Source organism: Salminus brasiliensis, chromosome 15 (genome assembly GCF_030463535.1).
Source record: "Salminus brasiliensis chromosome 15, fSalBra1.hap2, whole genome shotgun sequence".
NCBI lineage: Eukaryota > Metazoa > Chordata > Actinopteri > Characiformes > Bryconidae > Salminus > Salminus brasiliensis.
This window is the reverse complement of record NC_132892.1, coordinates 30,482,964-30,510,872: the sequence shown is the minus strand read 5'-3', so window position 1 is coordinate 30,510,872 and position 27,909 is coordinate 30,482,964. Positions and strand designations below refer to the sequence as shown.

The following is a 27,909-nucleotide window of genomic DNA, read 5'->3' as shown; positions in this document are numbered from 1 at the left end:
TTATTTATGATCATAAATATGAATATGTCGTTATGAAAGTTATGAAGACAGAGCCACAGACAGACCCTGGATCAGAGAGGCGGACCCAGGGCTTCAGATTACGCTATATTTAGAAGTGAGATGTAAGATGAGCTTTCAGACTAAATGTGAGGATAAATAATAGTCTACACTATAAACACCAGATCCTGTGATTCGGAGAGGGAGCTGCTGAAAGTTTCCTGATTCCACTTTAGATTTCAGCTCCAAAAGCCCCCAGAAATGGCGTCGAGTATCTGTAAGTATCCAGTTTCTGTAAAACCCAATTAAAATCATTTTAAAATAATGAGTAATGAAAAAGAGAAGCCTGTTCCAGTCCAGTGTTTAATGCAGTTCAGCAGTGTGTCTTATAGACAGAGACAGTGATAGTAGTGAGTTACTACCAGAGTCTATACGAGGTTTAACCACATATTCAGCACCTTTTATATGTGAAAACTTTACTTACTTACTTACTTACTTATTTAATGTACTGAAATGTATTAATACTGACCTGTTTCTATAAATCACAGTTCATTAGATCATTTAAAGCCAGTGGTATTTGATCAGGTGTAATTACTAGTAAAAACAACAGTTTTATAATAAAACACTGATACATTATAAATAAATACATTTAATATCAAACACTGGTGACACAGAGTGATCATTCCTGAGTAGAGGCAAAAATAAAACAGCATAGTTTCTCACCCTGGACATTTTAGGGTTTTATACACACACACACACACCAACACAGAGAGAGAGGGCTTGTTAATGAACTGATTATTTGGATTCAGAGTTAGGGTTACTTCAGGACTAGGATCAGTAACCGCTGTCATATTGAATTCTTCACCGATAACAGAACATTTAAAAAGGGCCAAACATTTTTGGTAAGTTATTGATTGGTTTTACATGAAAGTTTGTTATTAGTTCAGCAAAATACAGTTCCTGTACTGAATGTCACCATTATTCCATATGAAATATCTACATAAAGACTAAAATAATTTTTCACAATGTTCACACCGGTGGGCTATACGATAGTGCTCAAACCAGAACCAGTGTTGACTTTAAAGTATAAGGAGTACACTGATGTGAAGTGTGCAGTCTGATGGTCAGATCTAATGTAGTGAATCTTTTTTGAATTGGTAGTTTAGTTTAAAACAGCTGGAAAACACTGGAATCATTTGGAATTTAGTGCAAAAAGTGAACGTTTTTAACTAATAATATTTGTATGAATAAAAACAGCATGTTCATTTTAAGTAATGCGGTGATATCTCAACATTGGAGGATTTGTTGGAATGCTTCTAGATTTACAGATAGAGACCTAACGTGGCCTTCCACCTAGCATTAGATGTCACAGCTGCATAACATTAGTACATGGGAAAGTAACTCGTAACTCCTGTTTGTGGCACAGATCCATTACAACCTCGGAAGAGGCGAAGTCTAACCCCGCCTCCATTCAGTAAATTACACTGAATTCCTACTCTCTGGATTTACTACACTGAATTCTTTGAATTACATGTAAATGTTCTGTTCTTCAGAAATCATAAGTTGTACCATTAACCATTAGAGTGTTTTTGAATTTGCATGAAATTGTGGGAAATATTGTGGATTTAAGAGTATCGCTGTCATTACGCAGTGCAGATTCTGCTGCTGGGGAAGAACGACCAGGAAAACAGAAGAGTGGGAAACTTCATTCTGGGAAGAGATGCGTTCGATGCTGAAACTCCTCCTCACCGCAGTGAGGGAGCAAGAGGAAACGTGAAGGGAAAAAGCTTCAGCCTCGTCACCACTCCTCACCTGTTTGATACTGAACTCTCTAACGAGGAACTGGATGAGCGAGTGAGAGAGTGCATGTCTCTGTGTCCTCCTGGACCTCATGTTCTAGTTCTGGTCCTACAGCGAGACGACTTCACTGAGGCAGACAGGAAACAGCTGAATTTCATCCTCCGGTCTTTATCTGAGGAGGCCTGTAAACACACCATAGTGCTGACGCAACCCGGCAGCAGTGTAGATCCAGATGAAGAGAATGTCTCTGATGAGATCATAGCAGAGTTCAGTAACTGGCATTTTGACTTTAGAAGTGGAAGCAGTCCGTCTGCTCTTGTGGAGCTGATGGAGAAGATGGTTGAAGAGAATGGAGGAGGTCACCTTAAATGGGAGGAATTTGTGATGGCTCCTCCTGCAACAGAACCGCAAAAGCCTCGACCACCAACAGCAGAAAGAGAGCCTGAACCAACAGCACAGACAGACGCTGAATCAACAGCACAGACAGAGACAGAATCAACAGCACAGACAGACCCTGAATCAACAACACAGAGAGACCCTGAATCAACAACACAGAGAGAGACTGAATCAACAACACAGACAGACCCTGAATCAACAACACAGAGAGAGACTGAATCAACAACACAGACAGACCCTGAATCAACAACACAGAGAGAGACTGAATCAACAACACAGACAGACCCTGAATCAACAACACAGAGAGAGACTGAATCAACAACACAGAGAGAGACTGAATCAACAACACAGACAGACCCTGAATCAACAGAACAGAGAGAGACTGAATCAACAACACAGAGAGAGACTGAATCGACGGCACAGAGAGAGACTGAATCGACGGCACAGAGAGACACTGAATCAACAGCACAGACAGACACTGAATCAACAACACAAGAGACTGAATCAACTGAAAAGACAGAGACTGAACCGACAGCACAGAGAGACACTGAATCAACAGCACAGACAGACACTGAATCAACAGCACAGACAGACACTGAATCAACGGCACAGAGAGAGACTGAATCAACGGCACAGAGAGAGACTGAATCAACGGCACAGAGAGAGACTGAATCAACAGCACAGACAGAGACTGAATCAACAGCACAGAGAGACACTGAATCAACGGCACAGACAGACACTGAATCAACTGAAAAGACAGAGACTGAATCAACTGAAAAGACAGAGACTGAATCGACAGCACAGAGAGACTCTGAATCAACGGCACAGAGAGCGACAGCACCGAAAAAGAAAAGTATGTCACAAAAATTCAGTTTCATTAGTTGAAATTAATCACTGTTTGCAATAAATCAGGTATTAGAATTGCACTATTACAGAAAACTGTAATTATCACCTTACTATGCTCATGATTTATATTCCACAACCAGGAGGAAGATTTGGAGGCCTGATGCAGATATTCTCTCGTGGTGGTAAACAGGATGACTTGGGTGAGTATTACATGGATGATTGTGCAAAGCTATTTTTCTCCCAGATTTCTGACGGCCAAATCAATGCCCCAGTTTTCAAGACAGGCAAGTTCTTTTCCGCCATATCTCAATGGAACCGATGGTCTAAATTTAATAATAGCAGTATTCTTAGTAACACCATTGCAGCCATGTGGAAAATTATAACTGCCACATCGCAACCACCTTAAATAGCATAGCAACCACATAGCAACTCCATTGCAACCATGTGGGGAGATCATAGTTGCCACATAGCAATTACCTTGAACAGAATAGCAATCACCTAGCTACACCATGTCAACCATCATGTATGGGATAGCGACTGTCTAGCAGCACCCCACCCCCATTAAACAAAAAACACCCATTTAGCAACACCCTGGGAAACATAGCAACTGCTTAGCAACAGCATAGCAGCCACTTAGAACAGCAGAGAAACTGATTAGCAAGACCATAGTAAGCAACTTACCAACCATAATTTCTATGCAGTTGGTACTGTTAGTTGAAACAGTATAGCAACTGCCTAGCAACCACCTAGAATTGACCTGCACAATTCAGCTGCATGATTATTCTGCAGTTTCTTATGGAAATGCACGTTTCTAGTTTTAAATGAAATGTTTCTCACCCCTATATTATTACTATGTGAACAGTTTACACAGAAATACATCAATAATTCAGCTCTTAGTTGGCCACAATTTAAATGTTAATTAAAATGTTCAGACTTTTAGACTTGGTGTCCAGTGAAGGGGGCAGTTTTCCTCATGTGAATTTCTCGTTCTTAATTGTAGAGGTCTCTGTTCTAAACCTGACTAATACGATATGTTGTTTTTCTCATTCAGTGTTTCAGAAGTTGAACCTGGTGCTGTGTGGACATGATGGAGCACAGAAAGCCTCCATATCAGACCTCATACTGGGCCAGAGCCAGCACAGTCCAGAGCCCAGCTTAACGTGTGTGAGGAGAGCTGGAGTAGTGTCTGGACGCTCAGTTACCCTGGTGGAGATACCAGCTCTCTGCTACACTCAAGAGAAGGAAGTGAAGTATGAAGCTCTCCACTGTGTCTCTCTCTGTGACCCTGGAGTCCATGCTTTCCTCTTCGTCGTTCCTGTTGGTCCCCTCACTGATGAACACAAAGGAGAAATGAAGAAGATTCAGGACAGTTTCAGCTCCAGAGTGAAAGACAATTTAATAGTCCTGTTTACAACAGAGCATGCGATCAGTCAACCTGTCACAGAGTTTACTGAACACAGCACAGAAATAAGGAACCTTCTTGCTGTGTGTGATCAGAGACACATAATAGTGAAAACAGAGTTGAGGAAATCCTCCAAACAAGCAGGTGAAAAGCTGTTGGAGGATATTATAAAAAAGATAGAAGCACAGCCGTATTCTCTTGACATGTATGTGAGGGCTCAGGAAGAAAGAGTCAGACGTGAAGTGGAGGAAGAGCATAAAGAAGAGCTCAGCAAAAAGGAGAAGGAAATCCAGGAGTTAAGGAGGAAGCTCCAGTCAGAAGGTAGGTGCTTTGACTATGTTCATTCAAGCAATCCCTCAGAGTTCTTCAGCATTGATTCTGGACACTGTATTAACAAAGAATGTCAAATATTATATTTAAAAGCAGTGTATTGCAATATAGTTATACACACAGACAAAATAAGATTAATCAGTGTTTATTACTGTCTATAATTTAAATCAACCTGAACAGTATGAACACTGCTTTCAATTTACATCAGCAGTGTCCAGTGGAAGCCACAGTGACCGCAGATTCCAATAAAAATGACTGGGCACCCTTGGTCAAATTACATCTTTTTGTAATTGAGAAGTAGTAAACACTCCCTCTGTAGCTAATCAAATATAAAACATAATATTTTGAAATTTTCCATCACAACATAAAAAAAAAAGGTTGGCCACCTTACAGAGTCCGGACTTTAACACCAGCTTTAGCAGAAAGCTCACACACGGTTTTTGTAGCTAAATGTCTTTCGGTTCCTGTAGTTGGATGTTTTCCCACTCTTCTTTGTAGAAGGCCTCTAGTTCTAAAATGTTATTGGATTGTCTTGCTGCCCAGCTTGTTTAAGATCTACTCACAAATCTATGATATTTAGATCACAGAAGCACCTTCGGCATGGCAGTACTTATTGGAAAATATTGTATTTGTGTATGTATTTGTGTTGTGTTCATACTTATTCTTCATTAAATGATAACATGTTGTTAGAAAGCTTGTGACTCATTTACAATTTCAGTTTTTTTAATGTCATTAGATCTTTATCATAAGTTCTTAAACTAGAAAAACATGATAATCATCATAATAATATATTATAGTTTATAATAGAAGTTTATTTATTTTATTTTATTTTAGAATTATCCAACATTAAATACATTTGAAAAAAAGTATATATATTTATAGTATATTTCGATAATCGGGTTTAATTTTGCAATACTGGGTGGAGGACTCTTTTTAGAGTCCTACGACTTCAAAATGGGGATTTTCTCCTGCTTCTGCCATTTCTTTTTAGACATATTTGTGTGCCTAGTATCTTTTTCTTGGCCCATTTACAGTTACGCTTCAGGCAACAGATGGATAATCTGATATTTTCCTGTAGATGTTGCTGGTACCTGATTACAACTACACCAAAACTACACCAATATTCCTAGAGCTGCACATTATTTGGACATGCTCAGTGTTTGCTCAGGAAATTAATTTACATAACTTGTGTCATTCTCTTCATGTAGTGAGAGAAATAAGATGAAGATCTGACCAAATTATAGCTTAAATCTTAAACAGAATTTGTAAAGGGTTTAGAGCAGCACTTTAAACTTTAATCATGAGGTTTACCTGAGGAACACATTGTAAAGTAACACAATGAATAACTAGTACTAATGTTTTCTTCAGGTGATGAAGAGGAAGAACGGGTTTCCAGTTGCTTACGAGTGGTGTTGATTGGAAAGACTGGGAATGGAAAGAGTGCAACAGGAAACAATATCCTGGGAAGAAAGGAATTTGTTACTGAAGCCAGTATGAATTCTGTGACAAGGGTTTGCCAAAAAGGAACTGGTGAGGTACTGGGGAGAGCAGTTGCTGTTGTTGACACTCCAGGCCTGTTTGATGCCACACTGTCAAAAAAAGAAATACAGCAAGAAATTGTAAAGTGCATCTCGATGTCAGCACCTGGACCCCATGCGTTCATCATTGTACTGAGCATCGGAAGAATCAGCCAAGAAGATGTGGAGACTTTAGAGCTGATAAAAAAGATCTTTGGTCCAAAGGCTGCAATGTTCAGCATAGTGCTGTTCACTAGAGCAGATGACCTGGAAGATCAGACAATAAACCAGTACATAGAGAAGTGTACAATTGAGCCAGTCAATAAGATGCTCAGAGACTGTGGAAACAGGATTGTGTTATTCAATAACCGAGAAAAAAACGACCGCACCCAAGTCTCTGAACTACTGATACAGATTGAAACTGTGATGAAGTCAAACACATCAAGTCAGTTCTTTACAAACAGCATGTTCCAAGAGGCAGAAATGTCCATCAAAAAGAAAATTGAGGAAATTCTGAAAGAGAAAGAGCAAGAGATTGAAGCTGAAAAAGAGAAACTAAAAAGCAAATACAGCCAAGGAATGGACGAGCTGAAGAAAAGACTGGAGGACGAAAAACAAAAGGCTGATTATGAAAAACAGCAAATAGAGAGAAAATATAGAGAAAAGATGGAAACTCTTAAAAAAGAGTTTGAGGAAAAAGATGAAATAGAAAAGAAGAAACAGGAGATGGAGGACAGAGTGAGGTCAGAAGAAATAAGAAAGCAAATGGAGAAATGGCAAAGCAGGATTAATGAGTTAGAAATGGAGAATAAAAAGCAGAGAGATGAATTTGAAAAGCAGCTGAATGACAGAGATGAGGAGGACAAAAAGAGAGAAGAGAGATACAAACAAGATAAAGAACATTTCAGAAATCAACAAAAACAAGCCATGGAAGATCTGAGAAAGAGACAAGATGAAGACATTAGAAAGAGAGATCTGGAGGAGGATAGAAGGAGAAAAGAAGAAGTGGATGAGAGGCATACTTGGGAGAGGAAAATAAAAGAGGCTGAACACGAGAAGAAGGAGATACAAGACGGCCTGAAGCGTAAACTGAGGGAATGGGAAGACGAGAAGAAAAAACAGATGAAGGAACTACAGGAAAAGGACCGTCAGAGAAGGCAAGGACACGCTGAAGAACTACGAACAAAACTAGAAGAACAAGACAGAATGAGAGAGAACTTTGAAAGGGATATGGAGGAAGAAAGACTTCGGCGAGAAGAGGAGAAACGAAAGTGGAGGGAAGAAAGTGAGCAAAAAGACAAAGAGTACGAGAAAAAGAAACGTGCAATGGAAGCAGAGATGGAGAAAATGAGGAGGGAAGAGCAGGAGAGAAGAAGACAAGAAGACGAGAAAAGAGAAGAAGAAAGAAAAAGACTGCAGGAAAGAGAAGAGGAGATACGAAGAGAATGTCAGGAGAACATTAAGAGGAGAGAGGAAGAAAGCATGGCTAGAGAGAAGAAGGAACGTGAGGAATTGGAAAAGAAGCATGATCAGGAAATGAAGGACATGAAGAGTAAATATGAAGATATTGTCAGAAAGCAGGCAGAGCAGGTCAATGACTTCAATGAAAGACAAAAACACTTCCTGTTGTTTACTGAACAGCATCAGAAACGGTATGAGCTTCTGGAGAATCTCTATAAACTCACTGAGGGTCAAAAAAGTGAGAAAATTAAAAAATTACGAGCAGAAATTGATGAACTAAAAATTGAATCAAATTGTGTGATTGCTTGAGAAGTCCAAAATGATGCTCCAGTCATAAAAGTAGTACTCTGCAACAAGAAAACCATTCTAACCTAATGTCAGTCTGCTGCATCTGTATGAAAATCCTCATCTCCCAAAAATAGAAACTTTACAGGAGGTGGAAAAATGTTTCGGTTACTGAACGTAATTCCTGGTAATTTGATAACAGAGTGAGGTGTTTCACTATGGGAATTACCTTGGGCAAGGAATGAACCTGAAACATGCAGCCTGTAGGATTGTGCAAACATGTCCCTTTGTAGTTGTAAGCCCTACATTCGTATGCCACAGCAATAGCACTCACAATCCAGTGTGACAACCGCTGACAAGACAAGGGTAACTTTAAAAAGAGTTTATGACACAAAAAGCTGATCGTACCTCCTAAAACCAGCTGTCCTATCTATATACTACACAGGGCCCTGACAGGGGGTTTGAGGTGGGGGAGCTGTTTTTAATCATAAAGGTCCCATCTTCGTTAAGTGCACCTAACCACGGTATGGCCAGTTTGGCGGCGGCCCGTTTACACACCTCATACAGGTTGCTGTCAGCCTGAGAGCCCATGTCGGCGGTGTTGGGAGGTCTAGGCTTTTGGGAAGGAAAGGTGGAGTCATCTTCCTCGTCTTGGCATCACCATCTGATCCCTCCCTGCCCAGCTCTCCTTCTTCTTCAAAGGAAGTCAATAAAAAAAAGATTTTATTCCAAGTCATTGTGGAGCATTTCTATTGGTCCATTCATCACAAAAAGTTGTAGTGGCTCACCCTGAGAAGGGAATCAAACCTAGTGTTGGTTACAGCACAACCTACTTACTAGGTGAGCTAGTGGTTAATAGGACCCACAGAAGAAAATTAACTGGAGTGCAGGTTTTTTAAAGAGGACTCAAGAGTCATGGGAAGAGCAAAGATGAGGGGAGAGCAAGAGCTCTCAACCCTTTGCCCGGCTGTCCTCGTGACAGCAATGTGTGTCTGTGTCTCTCCCCAATGAAGCCCTTAGCCCAGGTGTTGGGCTTGATTGGCTCCAGAAGATACATTTTGTCTCCCTCTGGTGGCCCGAGGTGGCTGAGCCCTGGAGCCAGCCCTTACAAATGTAAAGAACTACTACCAACAACAACTGCTTCACATTATGACAGAGTCAAAAACAGCAAAAATGGAGATACAAGGTTTTTGTGTGACAGTAATTTCATGTTTCTTTGAACACACCAGTGGTAGTTTTTGGTGAGTGTAATTAAAATCAGTAAGATGTTTACTTTTTAATAATCATGTTTGCCTAAACAATGACTGATTATATTACAAATATGGCATAAATATGTGTAATGGATTATAACATAATCAATAAATAATAATGGATACTTTTAATCCATTCCACTTTTATAGTGTTTATCTGTCCTGCCTCCTCTTCGTTTGTCCATATGTAACCCTGTGTCTCATCGGCACAGTTTGCTGTATATGCAGACTGTGTTTATCCTTTATTTTGTTTGCTTATTATTTAATCTGAACATTTTAGTAGTGTTTAAATAATGTGATCAGATGTCCCTAAAATTAAAACTAATGATTTAATTAGTCTAAAAAGCCTTTTCTGTGATTTGAGATGATCACCATTATGGATGCTGTATGTATGTTTTAAATAATGTTCCTAATCATTTTATGTCCACACTTTTTAATTTACTAAAAAATGGATTTATTCCAAATGTTGTCTGTGTTTCACTCAAGCGTAATATAATTGTACAATTCCTTCTGAACTGTACTGGCACAGGGAGGTCAAACTCTGGTTCTTTTGGGCCACAGCTGTACATATCATCAGTGACATGACAGTAAAAGGTCTGGGACGTAGGTGCAGGCCAGCCTCTCGGGTAGACTGAAAACAGTGATGGTGGTGGTCCATTGGACGTCTGATCCACCTGACGTCATCTAAGATTTTAAGTGGTAGTATAATATTAGAAAACTCCTAAAGTACGAATACTATTACTACTATTACTTTTTTGTTCTACTACTACATCTACTTCTACAGCTACATCTACTGCTACTACTAAAACTACTTCTAATTTTACTACCACTACTACTTATAATACTACTTCTACTAGTACTAATACTGCTACTACTAAAACTACTTCTAACTAAAACTACTACTCCTAGCTACATCTACTACTACTACTACTACTACTAATACTACATCTACTACTACTACTACTACTCCTAGCTACATCTACTACTACTACTACTACTAATACTACATCTACTACTACTACTACTACTCCTAGCTACATCTACTACTACTAATACTACTACTAATACTACATCTACTCCTACTACTACATCTACCACTAATACTACATCTACTACTACTACATCCACTACTACTATTACTACTCCTACATCTACTACTAATACTACATCTACTACTACTAAAACTACTCCTACATCTACTACTACTAATACTACATCTATTACTACTAAAACTACTACTACTACTACATCTACATCTACTTTTAGCTACATCTACTGTCAACCACTAATACTACATCTACTACTACATCTACCACTAATACTACATCTACTACTACATCTACCACTAATACTACATCTACTACTACATCTACTACTAATACTACATCTACTACTACATCTACTACTAATACTACATCTACTGTCAACCACTACTACTACATCTACCACTAATACTACATCTACTACTACTACATCTACTCCTACTACTACCACTAATACTACATCTACATCTACTCTTAGCTACATCTACTACTACATCTACTCCTATATCTACTACTACATCTACCACTAATACTACATCTACTACTACATCTACTACTAATACTACATCTACTACTACATCTACTACTAATACTACATCTACTACTACTATATCTACTCCTACTACTACCACTAATACTACATCTACATCTACTCTTAGCTACATCTACTCCTACATCTACGACTACATCTACCACTAATACTACATCTACTACTACATCTACTACTAATACTACATCTACTACTACATCTACTACTAATACTACATCTACTCTTAGCTACATCTACTGTCAACCACTACTACTACATCTACCACTAATACTACATCTACATCTACTCTTAGCTACATCTACTCCTACATCTACTACCACTACTACTACATCTACTCTTAGCTACATCTACTGTCAACCACTACTCCTACATCTACTACATCTACATCTACTACCACTACTACTACATCTACTCTTAGCTACATCTACTACTACATCTACTACTACTCTTAGCTACATCTACTGTCAACCACTAATACTACATCTACATCTACTACTCCTACTACTACATCTACTACATCTACCCCAGTGGGAACAGACTGATGAGAAGTCGTTGAGGAATGTGGTTAAATTAGGAAATTGTAGTGAGCTCATTTGAACATTGGATTTTCCCTCAATAAACATGATAATATATAGTTTCATTAGTCTTAATCTGTGTGGGTTTAATATTTAACACCAGCAGCTCCTAAATCTGTGTTTACTTGACGATTTCTGAACAGAGCTGTAACTTATAAGCCCGTTAAACAGTTCAAATACTTGAGTATTTCTACATATCCAGTCTCAACCAATGTTACTGTGTAAAAAGCAGCACAAACAGCTGAACTCTACATTAAATATGAGTAAATATTGAGGGTTATTAAACACACTGGTCTCACCTGAAAGAGCCTAAGCGAAGCTCGGAGCTCCAACGGTTCTCAACGGTTTACCTCAGAACTGAACTCGCGAGCGCTTTCATTTAAAAACGGAGACTCCGGCTCGTGACCCGCTGCGTTCATTCGCTGATCTTCAGCTCATTTCACCAGGTAGTTGGTGAGGGGTATGGTTTACAGATCATCAGAGCTGCCGTGTTGGCTTCAAACGAGGGATTTGAGATTTTTAAAGGACCAACAGGGAACAGCGAGTGCTAAATGACCGCAGTAGTTTTAAATGTCTACCGCAGACTAATTACAAAACACTGGAGAACTGCCTGTCCCGCCCCCTCCTCCCCAGACCCGTAGCTGAACCTGCTCAGTTTGACCAACGATTGGCCGTTGGTGGGACAATACAGGACGCCGATTGGTTCAAACACCTGTCAATCACAGTAATAAGGGTATGAAGTATCCTGATTGGATTCCAGTCGTTTTAATTATAATATTAAGAGTATATTTATGTTCAGTAATATACTTTTTTCTGTCTTTTTATTATTAATTAATGTATTTATCAAAAGATGATGTCATGTGTTATGAATAAGCATAATTAATGGTATGATATATTTGTGTGTACTGTGTATTATAGCAGTAATCTAAGGGCTGAAATAATTCTTACAAGAATAAACAACAGCAATCGTTGGTGAGAAGGGTACATTACATCTGTACTATTTTGTTTACATAAATAATATCATATTTCGATAAATATCGACTATAGTTTTGCATAACTTCAGTGTACTTCACTGGAATATTAAAATATCTGAATTGAAGGTGTGCTTACAGTCGTCTTGCCTTACCTTACTTACCTGGCAAACCATCAGTAAAGAGACAGCGCTGTAAGAGCCGCTGATGATACTATAGCGCCATCTAGTGGCAGATGTGTGAATTGTAATGACGCAGAAATGGAGTTTAGGAATTAGGCGTAGACCCCAAGTGCTCAGGAGCACATACAGTGAGTGAACTGATCCCAGTGTAGGTTTAAACCCAGGTAACACTCAACAATACTGTTATTTATGATCATAAATATGAATATGTCGTTATGAAAGTTATGAAGACAGAGCCACAGACAGACCCTGGATCAGAGAGGCGGACCCAGGGCTTCAGATTACGCTATATTTAGAAGTCAGATGTAAGATGAGCTTTCAGACTAAATGTGAGGATAAATAATAGTCTACACTATAAACACCAGATCCTGTGATTCGGAGAGGGAGCTGCTGAAAGTTTCCGGATTCCACTTTAGATTTCAGCTCCAAAAGCCCCCAGAAATGGCGTCGAGTATCTGTAAGTATCCAGTTTCTGTAAAACCCAATTAAAATCATTTTAAAATAATGAGTAATGAAAAAGAGAAGCCTGTTCCAGTCCAGTGTTTAATGCAGTTCAGCAGTGTGTCTTATAGACAGAGACAGTGATAGTAGTGAGTTACTACCAGAGTCTATACGAGGTTTAACCACATATTCAGCACCTTTTATATGTGAAAACTTTACTTACTTACTTACTTACTTATTTAATGTACTGAAATGTATTAATACTGACCTGTTTCTATAAATCACAGTTCATTAGATCATTTAAAGCCAGTGGTATTTGATCAGGTGTAATTACTAGTAAAAACAACAGTTTTATAATAAAACACTGATACATTATAAATAAATACATTTAATATCAAACACTGGTGACACAGAGTGATCATTCCTGAGTAGAGGCAAAAATAAAACAGCATAGTTTCTCACCCTGGACATTTTAGGGTTTTCTCACACACACACGGCTTGTTAATGAACTGATTATTTGGATTCAGAGTTAGGGTTACTTCCAGACTAAGATTGGGAACCGCTGTCATACCAAATTCTTCGCTGCCACTGGGGGAGACGACCTGGGAGCCATAGGCACTGGAGCAGACGACCTGGGGGCCGGCTCTGGTAGCAGGCGCAGATACCACTGCCGGAACAGAAACAGGGGCAGCCTGCACTGCTTGCCCTGTAGCAGATGCAGACACCACTGCTGGGACAGGAACAGAGGCAGGAGGCCTGGACGAAGACACTGGAGCTGGGACCTTGGGCACAGACGCTGGAGCTTAAACAGCCTCCTCTGGTGCAATGGGCACGTACATGAGAAAGTAAAAAATGTCCCACTAGCTAGGATGCTCATGCCAGGCTCCCCGGTTAGCCTTGTCTACATTGCCCTCAGACTAACCGCACCAAGCCCTATCTCTGCCTCAAAGTCCTCCCCATTCCATAGGGGAAAACCTTCAAATGAGGGAGAGACCCGGGAACCCGGGAACCCTCTCCTGCAGGGAAAACCGTCTCCTGCAGCCTCGGGTGGAGAAGGGCTCTTTCTCCTTCCTAAGAGCGCATCTGGCCCAGGGATTACCTGCTACATCCATTTGCGGGTCTGGTCTTCTGTCACGGTTTTTCACACTTGGAGACGGAGGCGGACACACAGGATATTTATTAATATAGAAATATAAAACAAAACAAACAAAAACATGAACGCCCACAATCATGAACACAAACATGCACAAGACCAGACAAGGCACAACTGAAACAAAGTGTAACTTATACAGAGGATAATGAGGAACACCTGAGAGTAACAGGGGGCGTGGTTACAAAGGAGACACTGGTGGAAACACTAATGGACAGGTAGGGCTAGGACAGACAAGACGCAAACAGAGCTTTGGAGCACACAGCAACACAAAACAGAGGCAGACATGACAGAACAGAGGCAAGTATGACAGAACAGAACAGAGGCAGGTATGACAGAACAGAACAGAGGCAAGTATGACAGAACAGAACAGAGGCAGGCATGACAGAACAGTGGCAGGCATGACAGAACAGTGGCAGGCATGACAGAACAGAACAGAGGCAGGCATGACAGAACAGAACAGAGGCAGACATGACAGAACAGAACAGAGGCAGACATGACAGAACAGAACAGCGGCAGGTATGACAGAACAGAACAGTGGCAGGTATGACAGGACAGAACAGAACAGTGGCAGGTATGACAGAACAGAACAGAACAGTGGCAGGTATGACAGAACAGAACAGTGGCAGGCATGACAGAACAGAGGCAGGCATGACAGAACAGAACAGTGGCAGGTATGACAGAACAGAATAGTGGCAGGTATGACAGAACAGAACAGAGGCAGGTATGACAGAACAGAACAGAGGCAGGTATGACAGAACAGAACAGTGGCAGGTATGACAGAACAGAACAGAGGCAGGTATGACAGAACAGAACAGTGGCAGGCATGACAGAACAGAACAGTGGCAGGTATGACAGAACAGAACAGAGGCAGGTATGACAGAACAGAACAGAGGCAGGTATGACAGAACAGAACAGTGGCAGGTATGACAGAACAGAACAGTGGCAGGTATGACAGAACAGAACAGTGGCAGGTATGACAGAACAGAACAGTGGCAGGTATGACAGAACAGAACAGAGGCAGGTATGACAGAACAGAACAGAGGCAGGCATGACAGAACAGAACAGTGGCAGGTATGACAGAACAGAACAGAGGCAGGCATGACAGAACAGAACAGAGACAGGCATGACAGAACAGAACAGAGGCAGACATGACAGAACAGAACAGAGGCAGGTATGACAGAACAGAACAGAGGCAGGTATGACAGAACAGAACAGAGGCAGGTATGACAGAACAGAACAGAGGCAGGTATGACAGAACAGAACAGTGGCAGGTATGACAGAACAGAACAGAGGCAGGTATGACAGAACAGAACAGAGGCAGGTATGACAGAACAGAACAGTGGCAGGTATGACAGAACAGAACAGAGGCAGGTATGACAGGCTCAAACCAAAACCAGTGTTGACTTTATAGTAGAGGGAGTAGACTGATGTGAAGTGTGCAGTTCAAACAGATGTGAAATCACTGGAGGAATGTGAAATTCAGTGCAAACTGGAACGTTTTTAACTAATAATGTGTGTCTTTATAACCAGATGCTCATTTTCAGGTAATGTAGTAATATATTAATGTTGAAGGATTTGCTGTTTGGTTTGTTGGAGTTTGTTGGAATGCTTCTAGATTTACAGATAGAGACCTAATGTGGCCTTCCACCTAGAATTAGATGTCACAGCTGCATAACATTAGTACATGGGAAAGTAACTCGTAACTCCTGTTTGTGGCACAGATCCATTACAACCTCGGAGGACGCAAAGTCTAAACCAGCCTCCATTCAGTAAGTTACACTGAATTCCTACTCTCTGGATTTACTACACTGAATTCTTTCAATTACATGTTCTGTTCTTCAGAAATCATAAGTTGGACCATTAACCATTAGAGTGTTTTTGAATTTGCATGAAATTGTGGGAAATATTGTGGATTTAAGAGTATCGCTGTCATTACGCAGTGCAGATTCTGCTGCTGGGGAAGAACGACCAGGAAAACAGAAGAGTGGGAAACTTCATTCTGGGAAGAGATGCGTTCGATGCTGAAACTCCTCCTCACCGCAGTGAGGGAGCAAGAGGAAACGTGAAGGGAAAAAGCTTCAGCCTCGTCACCACTCCTCACCTGTTTGATACTGAACTCTCTAACGAGGAACTGGATGAGCGAGTGAGAGAGTGCATGTCTCTGTGTCTTCCTGGACCTCATGTTCTAGTTCTGGTCCTACAGCGAGACGACTTCACTGAGGCAGACAGGAAACAGCTGAATTTCATCCTCCGGTCTTTATCTGAGGAGGCCTGTAAATACACCATAGTGCTGACGCAACCCGGCAGCAGTGTAGATCCAGATGAAGAGAATGTCTCTGATGAGATCATAGCAGAGTTCAGTAACTGGCATTTTGACTTTAGAAGTGGAAGCAGTCCGTCTGCTCTTGTGGAGCTGATGGAGAAGATGGTTGAAGAGAATGGAGGAGGTCACCTTAAATGGGAGGAATTTGTGATGGCTCCACCTGCAACAGAACAGCAAAAGCCTCGACCACCAACAGCAGAAAGAGAGCCTGAACCAACAGCACAGACAGACGCTGAATCAACAGCACAGACAGAGACCGAATCAACAGAACAGAGAGAGACTGAATCAACAACACAGAGAGACACTGAATCAACGGCACAGACAGACACTGAATCAACAGCACAGAGAGAGACTGAATCAACAGCACAGAGAGAGACTGAATCAACAACACAGAGAGAGACTGAATCAACGGCACAGACAGACACTGAATCAACAGCACAGAGAGAGACTGAATCAACAACACAGAGAGACACTGAATCAACGGCACAGACAGACACTGAATCAACAGCAGAAAGAGAGCCTGAACCAACAGCACAGACAGACGCTGAATCAACAGAACAGAGAGAGACTGAATCAACAACACAGAGAGACACTGAATCAACGGCACAGACAGACACTGAATCAACAGCACAGAGAGAGACTGAATCAACAGCACAGAGAGACACTGAATCAACGGCACAGACAGACACTGAATCAACAGCACAGAGAGACACTGAATCAACAGCACAGAGAGACACTGAATCAACAGAACAGAGAGAGACTGAATCAACGGCACAGAGAGACACTGAATCAACAGAACAGAGAGAGACTGAATCAACAGCACAGAGAGAGACTGAATCAACAGCACAGACAGACACTGAATCAACAGAACAGAGAGACACTGAATCAACAGAACAGAGAGAGACTGAATCAACAGCACAGACAGACACTGAATCAACAGCACAGAGAGAGACTGAATCAACAGCACAGAGAGACACTGAATCAACGGCACAGACAGACACTGAATCAACAACACAGAGAGACACTGAATCAACAGAACAGAGAGAGACTGAATCAACAGCACAGAGAGAGACTGAATCAACAGAACAGACAGACACTGAATCAACAGAACAGAGAGAGACTGAATCAACAGATCAGAGAAAGACTGAACCAACAACACAGAGAGACACTGAATCAACAACACAGACAGACCCTGAATCAACAGAACAGAGAGAGACTGAATCAACAACACAGAGAAAGAAAAGTAAGTGCAGAAAAAATGCAGTTAAAATCAAGGGAAACAGTTTCATTTGTTGAGGTAATTATTTAATTATTTAAATTAGTTTTAGCCTCCCCCTCCCTCTGGCCCTCAAAATACCATAATCCTTTTTTAAATACCTGATTTATTTATTGCAATAAATCAGGTATTAGAACTGCATTATTACAGAAAACTGTAATAATCACATTACTATGCTTTATTCCAGAACCAGGAGGAGGACTTGGAAGTCTGTTGCAGAGACTCACTTGTGGTGGTAAACAAGATAACGAGGGTGTGTAATACTCAATCTTATTAGTGACTGTGCTATTTTTCTCCCATGTTTCTGCCGGCCAAATCAACCCCCCAGTTTCAGAGACAAATATTAGAACTTTAAGGTGTTTGCTCAGGAAGGTGTTTATTTGATGTACAGTTTCCACGTAGCAAAGTTTTCTTGTCCAATTTTTATCCCATAGAAACCAATGGTCTAAATTTGAGTGCAAGTTCTTAATGATAGCAGTATGCCTAATAACACCCTTGCAGCCATGTGGGATATTATAACTACAGCATAGCAACCTCCTTACATAGCATAGCAACCACCTAGCAACACGCTTGTAACCATGTGGGACATAATAGCTGCCACATAGCAACCACCTTGAAACACCCTTTCTCCCATCATCTATGGGATAGCAACTGGCTAGCAGCACCCCACCAACATTTAACAACAACTTAGCAACATCCTAGCAACACCCTGGGATACATAGCAACTGCTTAGCAACAGCATGGCACAAACTTGAAACAACAGAGACACTGATTAGCAAGATGAAATGAAACATTACAATGTTTATTACAAGTTTGTAGTAATGTTCATTCAAAATGAACATTACTACAAAAGGTACAAAGGTTTTTGAATAAACTGTTGTATACTGTTGTCCAACTATTTGTATTTAAAAGGAACTAAACAGCAAATATAAGTACATTTCTAGTAAACATTACTCGATCCTAAATGTATCCACTATTTAATAACCAGTTCATTTGTAGACTTAACTTAAAATTGATTTTATACCCTAAAAAAGTAAGGCAGTTGCTTTCCCAGTGTTGTAAAATCAACACATTACAGTGTATGTGCATCTAACTAATTGTAAACGTCTCTGTTCTAAACCTGACTAATACGATATGTTGTTTTTCTCATTCAGTGTCTCAGAGGTTGAACTTGGTTCTATGTGGAAATGATGGAGTACAGAAAGCCTCCATATCAGACCTCATACTGGGCCAGAGCCAGCGTAGTCCAGAGCCCAGCTTAACGTGTGTGAGGAGAACTGGAGTAGTGTCTGGACGCTCAGTTACCCTGGTGGAGATACCAGCTCTCTGCTACACTCAAAAGAGAAAAGTGAAGTATGAAGCTCTCCACTGTGTCTCTCTCTGTGACCCTGGAGTCCATGCGTTCCTCTTCGTCTTTCCTGTTGGTCCCCTCACTGATGAACACAAAGGAGAAATGGAGAAGATTCAGGAGAGTTTCAGCTCCAGAGTGAAAGACAATTTAATAGTCCTATTCACAACCCAGCATGCGATCAGTCAACGCGTCACACATTTTATTGAACACAACACAGAAATAAGGGACTTTCTTGCTGTGTGTGATCAGAGACACATAATAGTGAAAACAGAGTTGAGGAAATCCTCCAAACAAGCAGGTGAAAAGCTGCTGGAGGATATTATAAAAAAGATAGAAGCACAGCCATATACTCTTTACATGTATGTGAGGGCTCAGGAAAAAAGAGTCAGACATGAAGTGGAGGAAGAGTATAAAGAAGAGCTGAGCAAAAAGGAGAAGGAAAATGAGTTAAGGAAGAAGCTCCAGTCAGAAGGTAGGTGCTTTGACTTTATATTCATTAAAGCAACCCAGGGTTTTTCAGTTCACTTTTTCAAAGTATTAAACACAGAATTTATTGTTGGTGATAACAGCTTCAAGACACCTCCAATATGGAAAATCAGGTGTGATTTTGACTCATTCCTCCACACAAACACTCTTCAAATCCTGAAGCTTATGTGTGCTCCTTCTATGAACTGAACTTTATTTCAATTGAAAATCTATGAACCCGCACAATCCATAGCATTTTAACCTGTTTGCATTTATTCTATTTATATATTCCACACTTTACTACCTCAGTACCTGCTGTGTTTCATGTGCGTTGTATATCTGTTAAATATCTAGGCACCTTACACTTAATACCCAGAATTGAGTATTTATTGTACTGTCTTGCATGTTGCACTTTCTGCAGGCTGCAATGTTTTGTTTTTGTTCTCGTTTTGTTCCATGTTGCACCCTAGTTCTGGAGAAAACGTAATTTCATTCCACTATATACTTGTACAGAGCTGAAATGACAATAAAAGCCACATGACTTGACTTGGATTCAGGTCGGGTGAGTGGCCGGGCCATCCTAGCAGCTTTTAGTTTTCTTGACTGTGTGTTTGGGATCGTGCTGATATGTCCACCTTTGTCTCATCATCATCCTGGTAGATGGCAGCAGATTTTTTATCAAGAGCGTGGTACATTTATCCATTAATTCTTCCTCCAATTATATGAAGCATGTCAGTGCTGAAAAACAGCACCACACCAGGATATTCCCACGTCATGGAAGCATATACATGTTAACATACACAAGACCAGACAGAGGAAGGCTGAAACAAAGGGGTACTTATAGACAGGGACAAACAAGGGGCGTGGCTAGGGAGGAGGCACAGGTGGGAACACTAATGAACAGGAGGGGCTAGAACAGACAGGAAACAAACAGAGCAGCACATGGTAACACAAAACAGAGGCAGGCAAGACATCAGGCTTAATCTAAATATTGAGAGGGAACTTCAAACGTGCTTCAACCTGCCTTTCCTCAGCAATGGAGTCTTACGTGGTGAGCCTGTGTACAAGCCATGGTGGCTGAGTGCATTACTTATTGTTTAGTACCTGCTGATTCCACATCTTTCTGTAGCTCTCCACAGGTTGTCCTTGGCTCTTGAACACTTCTTCTGATTACTCTTTTCACTCCTCTGTCTGAACTCTTGCGGGGAGCACCTAGTCGTGGCTGTTTTTTTGAAGAAATTATGTTCTTTCCACTTCCAGATTATGGCCCCAACAATGCTCACTGGGACCTTTAGTAGATTAGAACGTCTTCTGTACCAGTGCCATCCGCATGTTTTACAACAATAAAGTTACAAAGGTCTTGAGAGAGCTCACTGGTTTTACCTATTATGAAATGTTTCTTGTGTGGTACTTTGGTATTGAGACAGCTTTTTAAAGGCCATCAGTTGAAGCAGCTGATATTAATTTGCACTAAGTGGCAGGATTGCTTTCTAATCACTGATAGATTTCAGCTGGTGTTGTGACTTTCCATGGCTTTTTGCATCTCTCTTTCTTCATGTGTTCAATACTTTTTACTGTATCATTTCTCATTAATACACACAACTTTAATTTATGGACAGCTACGTTTTTATTTTCATGTCTACTTAGTCAATAGCACCTTTTAGAAATATGTTTACTTAGAAAATGGGTGATGTGTTTAATACTTTTTTCATCTACTGTATATGAGTGGACAACAAGATTCATCAGTGTTTATTACAGTCTATGATTAAGTGTCATTATTTTTTATGGGATGTTTTTTCACATTTATTTGTAGAAGGCCTCTAGTTCTGAGGTGTTTTTGGGTTGTCTTACTGCCCAGCTTGTTTAAGGTCTTTTCACAAATGTTCTATGATATTTAGATCAGGGTATTGTGAAGGACATGCCACTGAAATTTTTAGATATGTTTTGGGTCACTATTCTGTTATAGAAGTTATCAGGAATGGTGTACTTCTATACCGCATTTTGATTTGATGTACAGACTCCACATAGCAATTTTTGGTCAAATTTTTATCTCATAGAAACCAATGGTTTAGATTTGGGTGCAAATGTTTTTAATGATAGCAGTATGCCTAGTCTACAATATCCCTTGCAGCCATGTGGGATATTATAAATGCCATATAGCAACCACCTTAAATAGCATAGCAACCTCCTAGCGATACCCTTGCAACCATCATATGTGGCATAGCAGCTCACTAGCAGCACCTCACCAACATTTAACAACAACTTAGCATTGGAACCACTTGAAACTAACTTAGCATCGTTCCAACACTTTGGTGCCAGGACATAAAAAAAGCCTAGATGCATTAATTCTAATGGATGTTAAAAAGGAAAAATCTGCATGACCGAGTTAGAATTGCAACATGAGTTGAGAACGATAACTGGTCATTCATGACTACACCAAGGCTTTGTGGTTCTGAAGATGGAGTAAACAAACAGTGAGTTCTCAAAGAAGATGGCAAGATCATTGTGAAATCCAGCAGTTCCCGGGAATCTGTTGTCTCTAGGTGATTCTTGAATACCAGAGCAACCTCCTAGCAACATACTGCACACCATCATATATGGCATAGCAATTAGCTAGCAGCACCACACCATATAACAACTTCATCTAGCAACATCGAAACAACTGCCTGGGACACATGGGAACTGCCTAGCAAAAGCATAACAATCACTTGGAACAGCAGAAAAACTGATTAGCAAGACCATTCTAAGCAACTTATCAACTGCACAGCAGTTGGGATTCTACCTGGGATACTGTAGGCACTGTTTAGCAACAGCATATCAATGACTTAAAAACAGTATAGCAACCACTTAGAACAGCATAGCAGCAGCCATTGAAATCGCCTAGAATTCACCTAGGAATGGTTTCAGCTGCACAATCACTGCATTTTCTTCTGGAAATGCACGTCTCTGTCATGCCTGGTCTGACAAACTAGGAAACACTTGCAGGGAATGGTATGATGCAAGACTTTAATAAACAATGGCAGGGTAACACAAGATGCAGCTTAAGGTAGATAAAGCAAGGTAGCAAATTAAGGGACAAACTAAGGGACAAAACTAACAAACAATACAAGCAGAGCACAAGCAACATGGCACTGAAAGAAAATAATAGAGCTGGCTATGAAAACCTCCAGACCCAAAATGATTCTGCGAATTCACGGCAGAGTTCATGACTGCACAGAGCTTTTGTAGCCACAGTCCCAGGTGTTGTGCATGAGGTTAACGAGGGGAATGTGGCTGCAGTATTATCACTACATATACAGTTTATTTATTTACACAGAAATACATGAATAATTCAGTTCTTAGTAGGCCACAATTTAAATGATAATGTTTCTAAATACAGTTTTTTTAAAGGTGATAAGGTTTTTGATTAAACTGACATTTTATTTGTGTTTAAAAGGAACTAAATAGCAAATATTTGCAAATTTCTAGTAAACATTACTTGATCATGATCTTCATAATGTATCCACTATTTTAATAAAGAATAATCAGCCTAAAAGCTAATTTGTAGACTTAACCTAAAATTGACTTTATACTTAAACAAAAGTTAGGCAATTGCTTTCCCAATGTTGTAAACTCAACACTTTACAGTGTATGTGTATCTAACCATTAATGGATTAAATTACTGAATATCGTTACATCATTTGTATTTTTCACTTATGTGAGTTTCTCGTTCTTAAATTGTAAACGTCTCTGTTCTAAACCTGACTAATACTAATGTTTTTCTTATTCAGTGTCTCAGAGGTTGAACTTGGTGCTTTGTGGGCATGATGGAGCACAGAAAGCCTCCATATCAGATCTCATACTGGGCCAGAGCCAGCGCAGTCCAGAGCCCAGCTTAACGTGTGTGAGGAGAGATGGAGTAGTGTCTGGACGCTCAGTTACCCTGGTGGAGATACCAGCTCTCTGCTACACTCAAGAGAAGGAAGTGAAGTATGCAGCTCTCCACTGTGTCTCTCTCTGTGACCCTGGAGTCCATGCTTTCCTCTTCGTCGTTCCTGTTGGTCCCCTCACTGATGAGCACAAAGGAGAAATGGAGAAGATTCAGGACAGTTTCAGCTCCAGAGTGAAAGACAATTTAATAGTCCTATTCACAACCCAGCATGCGATCAGTCAACCTGTCACAGAGTTTCCTGAACACAACACAGAAATAAGGGACTTTCTTGCTGTGTGTGATCAGAGACACATAATAGTGAAAACAGAGTTGAGGAAATCCTCCAAACAAGCAGGTGAAAAGCTGTTGGAGGATATTATAAAAAAGATAGAAGCACAGCCGTATTCTCCTGACATGTATGTGAGGGCTCAGGAAGAAAGAGTCAGACGTGAAGTGGAGGAAGAGCATAAAGAAGAGCTGAGCAAAAAGGAGAAGGAAATCCAGGAGTTAAGGAGGAAGCTCCAGTCAGAAGGTAGGTGCTTTGACTATGTTCATTCAAGCAATCCCTCAGAGTTCTTCAGAAGTAGGATTCAGTAGTTATATTTAAAAGCAGTGTGTTGCTTTATAGTTACATAAGCAGACAAAATAAGATGAATCTGTGTTTATAACTGTCTATAATTCAGTATAATTATTTTTATGGAATGAACACAGAGTTTACGTCACCCTGAACATAGGTTGGGCAAAGGTTGGGTACCAGCAGAGTTAGGACTTAAACAGGACTTTAGCAGAAAGCTCACATGCGTTTTGTAGCTAAATGTTTCTTGGTTCTTGTAGTTGGATATTTTTCCACTCTCCTTTGAACCTCTTGGTTCTAAAATGTTGTTGGATTGCCTTGCTGCACAGCTTGTCTAAGATTTATTCACATATTTTCTATGATATTTAGACAGTGGATTTTTAGGTATGTTTTGGATCATTATCCTGTTATAGAAGCCTTCCTCTGTTCAGCTTCTTTTATAACAGATGGTTGGATGTTTGCATCCAGGGTTTACTGGCATTTTGTGTCTTCCAACCACCTGTGCAGTATTGCCTTACTGCCATTGTAGAATTTATAGGTCCATCCATAATGGCAAACCTGTAGCAACAATGCAGTCCTAAACCATGGCACGATACCCCCATGCTTAGCAGTCAGGATGAGGTTCTTATGTTGAAATGCAGTGTTTGATTTCTGGTAAACATCACGCTTCTCATGTCCACAGAGCATTTTTCCAATAAGTTGTTGGCTTGTCCATGTCATTAAGTAATCTTCAGACAGAAAGTTTTGTTTTGGAGAGATTACTCTTTGCTATTTTGCCATGCACAACATTCGGTTCAGTGCTTGCCTGATGGTGGACTCAAATTTAATTTTCATAATACCATTCACCACACACTTTTTACCACTCCATGGGGGAGTAACAGTTGTGCTGAAATGTATCCATTTGTAGACCTGTCAGGGCGTGTGAGGCCAGACCTGAAGGGATGAACACTCGCAGAGACGGAAATCAAAGCAAATTTGGTTTATTAACCAAAACAAGCACAAACACAAGGGGTATGAAAAACGTGAGCAGCAACAGAGGGCAAAATAGTGAACAGAATCAAAACATGACAAGCGAGATGGCAAACATAACAAACCTGGGACTGGGAGGAGCAGGGAGCTGAACGTGGAGAACAGTACGTAGCTAGGGTAGAACCAACGAAGGGACCTGAACATAGAACCACAAGCTGTGCTTGGGCAACGGGGGGTAACAGGACAAAAGGGCAGAGTTGCTATGTAAACAAGAGGGGGGAGGCTGGGGAACCAGCCGCTAGACAAAAGGGGCAAGGCCGAACAACCTGACTTTACAGCGCGGTGCCTTGAATGTGCGTTGCCTTGGAACTGCTAGAACAAAAGGGAAAGACCGACCGAACCTGGCTGTGCAGCGTGCTGCCTTGAAGGTAAGTCACCTTGGAACCAAAACGGAGGCGAACGTACCTCGCTTGCCTCTAGAGGAAGTCAGAGAACCTCGCCTGAACATGAGCCATGAACTAGAGTCACTAGACTAAAGGGCAAGGCCGACCTAACCTGACTTAGCCGTGCTGCCCTGAACGTAGGTTGCCTTGGAACTAAATGGAAGCGAACGTACCTCGCTTGCCTCTAGAGCCTCGCCTGAACATGAACCGCAAACTTTGTTGTTGAGTTGACCTGAACACGCCGGTAACGCGCACAGAATCTCTGCACGTCCCAGGGACTGTTCACTGCTCAGTAAATAAAAAAAAACTTTCTCTTTAGGTTGTGTTAGATAAGATGAAGATCTGAACAATATTGTAAGTCAAATTTTAAACAGAAATAGACATTTGTGAATGATTCACAGCAGCACTGTGAGATGTATTCAAGAAGCTTACCTTAGTTGAACACTGTAGAATCACAACATAATGAATAACTACTACTAATGTTTTCTTCAGGTGATGAAGAGGAGCAACGGGTTTCCAGTTGCTTACGAGTGGTGTTGATTGGAAAGACTGGGAATGGAAAGAGTGCAACAGGAAACACTATCCTGGGAAGAAAGGAATTTGTTACTGAAGCCAGTATGAATTCTGTGACAAACGTTTGCCAAAAAGGAACTGGTGAGGTGCTGGGGAGAACAGTTGCTGTTGTTGACACTCCAGGCCTGTTTGATGCCACACTGTCAGAGGAAGAAATACAGCAAGAAATTGTGAAGTGCATCTCGATGTCAGCACCTGGACCCCATGCGTTCATCATTGTACTGAGCATCGGAAGAATCAGCAAAGATGACGTGGACACTTTAGATATGATAAAAATGATCTTTGGTCCAAAGGCTGCAATGTTCAGCATAGTGCTGTTCACTAGAGCAGATGACCTGGAAGATCAGACAATAAACCAGTACATAGAGAAGTGTACAATTGAGCCAGTCAATAAGATGCTCAGAGACTGTGGAAACAGGATTGTGTTATTCAATAACCGAGAAAAAAACGACCGCACCCAAGTCTCTGAACTACTGACACAGATTGAAACTGTGATGAAGTCAAACACATCAAGTCAGTTCTTTACAAACAGCATGTTCCAAGAGGCAGAAATGTCCGTCAAAAAGAAAATTGAGGAAATTCTGAAAGAGAAAGAGCAAGAGATTGAAGCTGAAAAAGAGAAACTGAAAACCAAATACAGCCAAGAAATGGACGAGCTGAAGAAAAGACTGGAGGAAGAAAAACAAAAGGCAGATTACGAAAAACAGCAAATAGAGAGAAAATATAAAGAAAAGATGGAAACTCTTAAAAAAGAGTTTGAGGAAAAAGATGAAATAGAAAAGAAGAAACGGGGGATGGAGGACAGAGTGAGGTCAGAAGAAATAAGAAAGCAAATGGAGAAATGGCAAAGCAGGATTAATGAGTTAGAAATGGAGAATAAAAAGCAGAGAGATGAATTTGAAAAGCAGCTGAATGAGAGAGATGAGGAGGACAAAAAGAGAGAAGAGAGATACAAACAAGATAAAGAACATTTCAGAAATCAACAAAAACAAGCCATGGAAGATCTGAGAAAGAGACAAGATGAAGACATTAGAAAGAGAGATCTGGAGGAGGATAGAAGGAGACAACGAGAAGAGAAAGACAGGAGTGATTGGGAGAAAAGAATAAAAGAGGCTGAACACGAGAGGAAGGAGATAAAAGAGGGCCTGAAGCGTAAACTGAGGGAATGGGAAGACGAGAAGAAAAGACAGAAGAAGGAAGTAAAGGAAGAGGACCGTCAGAGAAGGCAGAGACACGCTGAAGAGCTACGAACAAAACTAGAAGAACAAGACAGAATGAGAGAGAACTTTGAAAGGGATATGGAGGAAGAAAGACTTCGGCGAGAAGAGGAGAAACGAAAGTGGAGGGAAGAAAGTGAGCGAAAAGACAAAGAGTACGAGAAAAAGAAACGTGCAATGGAAGCAGAGATGGAGAAAATGAGGAGGGAAGAGCAGGAGAGAAGAAGACAAGAAGAAGAAAGAAAAAGACTGCAGGAAAGAGAAGAGGAGATACGAAGAGAATGTCAGGAGAACATTAAGAGGAGAGAGGAAGAAAGCATGACTAGAGAGAAGAAGGAACGTGAGGAATTGGAAAAGAAACATGATCAGGAAATGAAGGACATGAAGAGTAAATATGAAGATATTGCCAGGAAGCAGGCAGAGCAATTCAATGATTTCAATAAAAGACAAAATAAACACTTCCTGTTGTTCACTGAAGAACATCAGAAACGGTATGAGCTACTGGAGAATCTCTATAAACTCACTGAAGGTCAAAAAAGTGAGGAAATTCAGACATTACGAGCAGAAATTGGCGAACTAAAAATTGAATCAAAATGTGTGATTCTTTGA

The 27,909-nt window shown here is 40.6% G+C and overlaps 2 protein-coding genes across 2 annotated transcripts; both read left to right on the top strand.

Moving 5' to 3' along the window:
* Positions 1–258: 258 nt before the first annotated feature.
* On the top strand, positions 259–3,200 carry LOC140535524 (GTPase IMAP family member 9-like). The gene is made up of 3 exons (XM_072656923.1): positions 259–268; positions 1,628–2,250; positions 3,180–3,200. Exons 1-3 carry the CDS (start codon positions 259–261, stop codon positions 3,198–3,200), a joined length of 654 nt encoding a protein of 217 aa, XP_072513024.1.
* On the top strand, positions 3,200–27,909 carry LOC140535523 (uncharacterized). The gene is made up of 7 exons (XM_072656922.1): positions 3,200–3,239; positions 4,091–4,762; positions 6,140–7,573; positions 16,119–16,646; positions 18,953–19,284; positions 23,465–24,056; positions 26,003–27,909. Exons 1-7 carry the CDS (start codon positions 3,200–3,202, stop codon positions 27,907–27,909), a joined length of 5,505 nt encoding a protein of 1,834 aa, XP_072513023.1.

Bases quoted from the DNA above. Each gene is read 5' to 3' on its own strand.
- LOC140535524 (XM_072656923.1), top strand. The intron at 2,251-3,179 runs GCACAGACAGAC...TTCCACAACCAG, and splicing joins AAAGAGAGCCTGAACCAACA to GAGGAAGATTTGGAGGCCTG.
- LOC140535523 (XM_072656922.1), top strand. From the start codon at position 3,200: ATGCAGATATTCTCTCGTGGTGGTAAACAGGATGACTTGG. The intron at 16,647-18,952 runs GTCACCTTAAAT...TTTCTCATTCAG, and splicing joins GGTTGAAGAGAATGGAGGAG to TGTCTCAGAGGTTGAACTTG. The intron at 19,285-23,464 runs GTGAAAGACAAT...ATACTGGGCCAG, and splicing joins AGGAGAGTTTCAGCTCCAGA to AGCCAGCGCAGTCCAGAGCC.